Source organism: Tamandua tetradactyla, chromosome 12, assembly GCF_023851605.1.
Source record: "Tamandua tetradactyla isolate mTamTet1 chromosome 12, mTamTet1.pri, whole genome shotgun sequence".
Lineage (NCBI taxonomy): Eukaryota > Metazoa > Chordata > Mammalia > Pilosa > Myrmecophagidae > Tamandua > Tamandua tetradactyla.
Window position 1 is genome coordinate 98,801,616 of NC_135338.1, and position 6,000 is coordinate 98,807,615.

The following is a 6,000-nucleotide window of genomic DNA, read 5'->3' on the forward strand; positions in this document are numbered from 1 at the left end:
GGTCTAAGAGTTCTCTATGAAAAGCGTTTCAGTTTTGTGGTTTCGTCATGAAAATAACCCTTCAAATTTTTTAAATAAGCAAATACTACTAGGCAAATTCAGTATTCTTATTTGCATCTGTGTTTATGAACACAGTGGAGCCAAGTACTATTATTTAACTTGCTACTGGCCAAGGAGAAAAAAGAATGCAGACAGATTTCACATGTAAATGAAGGCCTGCTCCAGGTGAGGGACAAAGGGACATGATAGTTTTGTAGTAATTAGAACAGAGAAAAGTGGTGTCTGCATGGAGTTATCACAGGGGCCACAGTGGATCAGGCTGGCTACCCTCAAGAGAACCTGAGCTATAGTGCTTAGTAGCATATTTGCATTGACTGCCCCAACTGAAGTCAACAAAGTAGCATCTGTCACATTAAATTAATGTTAATTTTAATTTATTGTGTTCATACCTTTGCTTGCATTTATTTCACACCTATGTTTTGGTTTATGGTTGTATCACAGCTATAAGCGAAGGACTTTATATACACATTTTATGCCTGAACATATCTGGGTAATATAATCAAAGTAAGTGAACACTGAGAGTCTGTGTGAGATTTCCGTCTTTACGCATGGCCGCAGCTGTCAGGGGGTTTGAAAGGGGCTTGCTGAACTGGGTGAGGCCGGGGTCAACTCCAGGGACACAGACATGGAGAGCACGCACATGTTCAGAGAGGGCATGTATCTAAACAGCACATAACAACACAGGCCCCAACTCTCCGCATTTTCTTCAGTGTGCTCTGAGGGTGTCATGCTGACCCTGACTCAAACCAAGGTCACATATGTAAATGCCTATGGATGCCAGGCAGGTAAAAAATAAGGAAAGCCGGTCAGGGCAGAGAAAAGAAATTCCTGAAACCCCCAACTTTACCTATATACTTGTTTCTCAGTTTTGATAGTAATGCCAGTTAAGAAATAGTTCATGCTTCCCTTAACTAAGATAAAAGGCCATGGTGAGCATGTTGAGTGGTCACTGGCACCCAAGCCTCGGCGTGGGGACGGGGACAGGTAGGGGCGCCAAGATGGCAAACTGGACAGTCCGTGCTCCGTTTGATGGGGACAGCTGATGGCTCGGAGAGGAACGCAGTCCTGGTGCCACCAGGCCTCCCCCTTTTCGTACCCGAGCCTAGATTTTACGTGGGAACCTCTCAACTCAAAACAGGTAGGACAGACTGAGAAAGTCTCCAAACCCGCCGCGTCTGCGCTCAGCGGCCGAGGCCCAGGGGGTTGCCGCTCGGCTCCGGCTCTGCCCGAGGCTGCGCCCCGCCGCACCCCCGACCCGCACAGCCTCCCCACCCCCCTCTGCCCTTCAAGGTCAGCCCCCGGGGGCCTCAAGGCTGCCCCCCCCCCGACTGACGCCCCTCTCCGCGGGGGCCTCCACCGCCCCGCGCGCCGGTCGGCCCCGCCGGCGCTCGCCCCTCCCGGCCCCGCGCGCGCCCTGCTGGCCCCCGTAAGTATCCCGAGGTGGACGGAATAGGCTGGACCTGACCAAGCCCCGCCGAGAGGGAAGGCAAGAGCGCAGGTCCCCGAAACGTCACCGCCCCACGGTCCCAGGACCTGCCGCCACCCGGGCGGCCCCGGACTTCCACGTGCGCGGGCCCCCGACGCGGCGGGGACGCCCCGGGCCCCGCGGCCCTCCACGCTGACCAGCCCGCAGGTCGAGCCCTGAGCGCAGCGCCGCTGGCTCCGAGCTGCCTAGGGTTTCCTCTCGGGGCCCCGGTTCTCCTCCCTAGGCCGCTCTCCCTGGGGCGCCCGCCGACCCCGGCCCCGCGCCCTCTCCCCCGCCCGCGCCGGCGCCAGCCCTCACCCGCGACAGGGTGAGGTCGGTCATGAGCTGCTCGAAGGCCCGCGTCTCCTCGGCCTGCCGCTGCGTGTGCAGCGCGATCTTCTCGCTGAACTTCCGCGGGTTGGCGCTGCCCGAGCCCGGCGAGGCGGCCATGGCGGGGCCCGCGCTAGCGCGACGGCGCAGGAGGCCCGCGCGGGGCCTGCGTCTCGGCCCGCGCGTCCGCCCGCAGCCCACCGAGGCCGCCACCCGAAGCCCGTCCCCCCGCGCCGCGGGCAGAGGAGCCGCCGCGGCCCCAGAGCCAGCGAGCGGCCGGGAGCGCGCCGAGTCCCGCCCCCCCCGCCCCCGCGCGCCCGGCCCCGCCCTCGGCGCGGCCCGCCCCGGCCTCCCGCGACCCGGCCTCCCGCCGCCCCGCCGGCTGCGCGCTCGCGGACTGAGGGCTGCCCCGGCCCGCTCGAGCCCGCCCGAGGACCCGCCGCCGACCGGGGAGCCCCGGAGAGGCCCGTGAGCAGAGCGGAAGGCGCCGACGCGCGGGCGAAGATGGGGCGCGTTTCTCAGAAAGGCCCCCACCGACGGGCCCCAGGCCTTTGGATTCACTTTTGGGACAGAGTTTTGCCCAGTTCTCCCCCAAATCACGACATTTACACCATAGCGTGGAACTCGGGCGACTCAACCTGGAGCGGTCCTCTCAAGCGCGGCTTCCTCGTGGGGGGCGGCCTGGACCCCCGCGCCCACCCCCGCCCCCGCCGCGGTTCCCGGACGGTCTTCTGGGCCCACCCGGGAAAAAGTAGCCAAGTCTGGAGCGTCCTTTCTAGAAGCCGCGCCTGTTCCGCGGGCGCCGCCGCCTCCAGCGCACCCGGGACCCCGGACCCCGGGCCTGCCGCGCCCCTCGGCGCCTCAGCCCAGTCTGTGATAACTTCTGGTTGCGTCAGGTTTAGTGTTCACAGATACTGTCGTTCGCTTTTTGTACCAACTTTTCTTTTTCTCGGAGTTAGAAATGGCCTGGTGCGGGCCTCCTTTTGGATGCCTTAGCTCTCCCCGCGCCCCTCGCACGTTCCTTCCCGTGGCGTCCGCAAAGCCGTCCGGCGTCTGCCGGCGCTGACCTCTCCTCCGGGGGAAGGTCTTTCCCCGAGCCTTTTGCGCCGTTGCTGCCCGCGGCTGGGGCTCCGCAACCCCACCCACCCTGTCCCCTGGCTCTGCCCCCTGCGCCCTGGCTCTGACCCCTGCATCCTGGTTCTGACCCCTGCCCCTGGCTCTGACCCCTGCGCCCTGGTTCTGACCCCTGCATCCTGGTTCTGACCCCTGCGCCCTGGTTCTGACCCCTGCGCCCTGGTTCTGACCCCTGCCCCTGGCTCTGACCCTTGCCCCTGGCTCTGGCCCCTGCGCCCTGGTTCTGACCCCTGCGCCCTGGTTCTGACCCCTGCCCCTGGCTCTGACCCCTGCCCCTGGCTCTGCCCCCTGCATCCTGGTTCTGACCCCTGCATCCTGGCTCTGACCCCTGCGCCCTGGCTCTGCCCCCTGCATCCTGGTTCTGACCCCTGCATCCTGGCTCTGACCCCTGCGCCCTGGTTCTGACGCCTGCCCCTGGCTCTGACCCCTGCCCCTGGCTCTGACCCCTGCGCCCTGGTTCTGACCCCTGCCCCTGGCTCTGACCCCTGCGCCCTGGTTCTGACCCCTGCACCCTGGCTCTGACCCTTTCCCCTGGCTCTGGCCCCTGCGCCCTGGTTCTGACCCCTGCCCCTGGCTCTGACCCCTGCATCCTGGCTCTGACCCCTGAGTCCTGGCTCTGACCCCTGCATCCTGGTTCTGACCCCTACATCCTGGCTCTGACCCCTGAGCCCTGGCTCTGACCCCTGCATCCTGGTTCTGACCCCTGCATCCTGGCTCTGACCCCTGCGCCCTGGTTCTGACCCCTGCCCCTGGCTCTGACCCCTGCCCCTGGCTCTGACCCCTGCGCCCTGGCTCTGACCCCTGCACCCTGGTTCTGACCCCTGCATCCTGGTTCTGACCCCTGCACCCTGGTTCTGACCCCTGCGCCCTGGTTCTGACCCCTGCACCCTGGCTCTGACCCCTGCCTCCTGCTGCCCCAGCGGCTGCCCTCCTGGACCCCTTCGTTCCGGGGAAGTTTCCTGAGGAAAGGGGCACAGAGAGGTAAAAGCTTTGAGACGGGGTGCGAAGACGTTTTCTGTTGCCGGCATTGGCTAAGTGTCATCTTTGTGGGAAACCCTTTTCACTTAAAATTTTGCAGGCTTCGCCGCGGGGTTTCTCCACTCCCGGTGCTGCGCAGGGGCGCACCTTCCCACAGTCTACCCGTCCGCGGGCGAGCTGCTGGCGCCGGGGCTGCTGTTTGCTTGTCTCCCCAGCCCTGCAGGCCGAGTGTCCAGTGCTTTATGGTGGCCTGCCGCGGCTGCTTTCCTTGGTTGCGCTGGGCGATGGACACTTGTGCCCTTCAGTTGTGGGAAATTGGCTTTTCTCTTTATGATCATTTTTCCTCTTCATTTTCTTTGCTCTGTTTCAGGAATGTCTGTTAGTCACTTAATGGGTCTCCTAGGTTACGCTCTGATTTTCCTGCTTTGTCTTTCCTATTTTCTGCAACTTTCTCTTTTTGTTGTTCTATCTCCTGATAAGTTTTTTCATCTCTGTCTTCCAGCCCTTAGGTTGAACTTTTATTTTTGCCATTATATTTTTCATTTCCAAGAGCCCTTTCCTGTTCTCTTGATGTTTTTGTTTTTGTTTTTTAGTAACATCTCTACTCATTTCATGGATGTAATTGTCTCTTCTCTCTCCAAGGGCATTAATTAATAGGTTGTTTACATTTTCTTCTATTCCTTACTTGTCTCTGTTTTGTCTGAGTTCATTTTTTTCTGTTTGTTTGTTTTGGTCTCTACCTGAAGGCTTTCCTCAAACCTCCTGTGATCCTTTTCTCTATTGGTACTTAGGACAAACACTAAATTTAGATAGATTCCCTGTTTCTGGGGAAAAAGGTTTTTAAAATATATATTTGTATACATCTTGTAGAAGAGAGTGCTAGTCACCTCCCAGTATTCGTTCTCCCCTAGTTCCCTTATTAAAAGGACATTTACCTGGGCACATCCTTGTCCAGCTAAAGGCCACACTGCCCACCTGCCCTCAAACCAGCATGGCACCTGCCGTGCCCACCACCAGAGGTGAGCAGAAGTGATGCTGGCGGCTTTGGGGTTATGGCCTTAAATGGAAAGGAAAATGGCTTGTCTTCCCTCCTCTCCCTTTCTCCCTGGCTGAATGTGGGTGTGGTGACTCCCTCGGGCACAAGCCTGGGAGACCATTAGATGGGCACTGTTTGTGGAGAATGGCAGAGCAGCGGCACCAGAGGGGCTGCCTGCCTTCCCTGTGCTGTGGCACCACCGCGTTAGCTCTGAGCTGTTTCTACACCATTGCATGAAAGAGAGAGAGGCATCGACCTTGTTTCAACTTCATTATTTTGGCCTTCGTTTCAGGAATTGAACTGGGGCCTATGATACTTATGGAGAAAATTTTTATTAGCGCATCGACGTAAAGTTAACAGTAGTTGCCTTTGCAGTTGTGGGAACTTATCTTCTGCTTTGTACATTTCCAAGTTATTTCATTTTTAAAAACAAGTATGTATAACTCTCAAAATCAGAAAAAGGCAATAAAGAATGCTAGTTAGTTTTCATTAGCTACTGGGAGCCGCACGTGCAGGGATTGTTGGCTGGTCGGCTGCGCTGCTGGTGACTGAGTGGAGACCCAGCTTTCTCACCGTCCAGCCACCCAACTGGCAGTACTTCTGGGCGTATTCTTTCTCTCGGCGGTTCTGTTTCCTCCTGCCCGAGGAATCCTCTCCCTGCTCCCAGGAGTAGCAGCCTGGCGGCTGGTATTCTGGGAGCCACGTGGAAAGCTGTCTCTTGATCCCCCTGTTTTCATGTGTAGACTTGCTGTCAGTTCCTCTGTTTTTACCTGGTACCTCACTCCCACCTTTTGTTCTGCCTCAAGTCTGGACCTGTCTCGCTCAGCTTCTCCAGAGTAGACCCCCTGTCTACAGTCAGGGAGGAAACAAAAAATTGAACAATTGGGAAGAGGATCTGGGCGTCTACTCTTCATACAGATTTTCAACCAATCTTTGCGTTTTCATCCCGTTCCCTCCCTCCTCTCCTGCCTCTGGTCCTCTGTCTGGAGTTCTCTGG

General features: G+C 58.4%; 1 protein-coding gene across 1 annotated transcript in view; it reads right to left on the reverse strand.

Annotated features, from left to right (window-relative positions):
- Window positions 1-1,975, reverse strand: part of CRTC3 (CREB regulated transcription coactivator 3) — a 107,616-nt gene extending 105,641 nt beyond the window's left edge. Inside the window, exon 1 of the mRNA XM_077124275.1 lies at window positions 1,844-1,975. Coding sequence (XP_076980390.1) covers window positions 1,844-1,975 — 132 coding nt within the window. The remainder of the gene's footprint in view (window positions 1-1,843) is intronic.
- Between the last annotated feature and the right edge of the window lie 4,025 nt (window positions 1,976-6,000).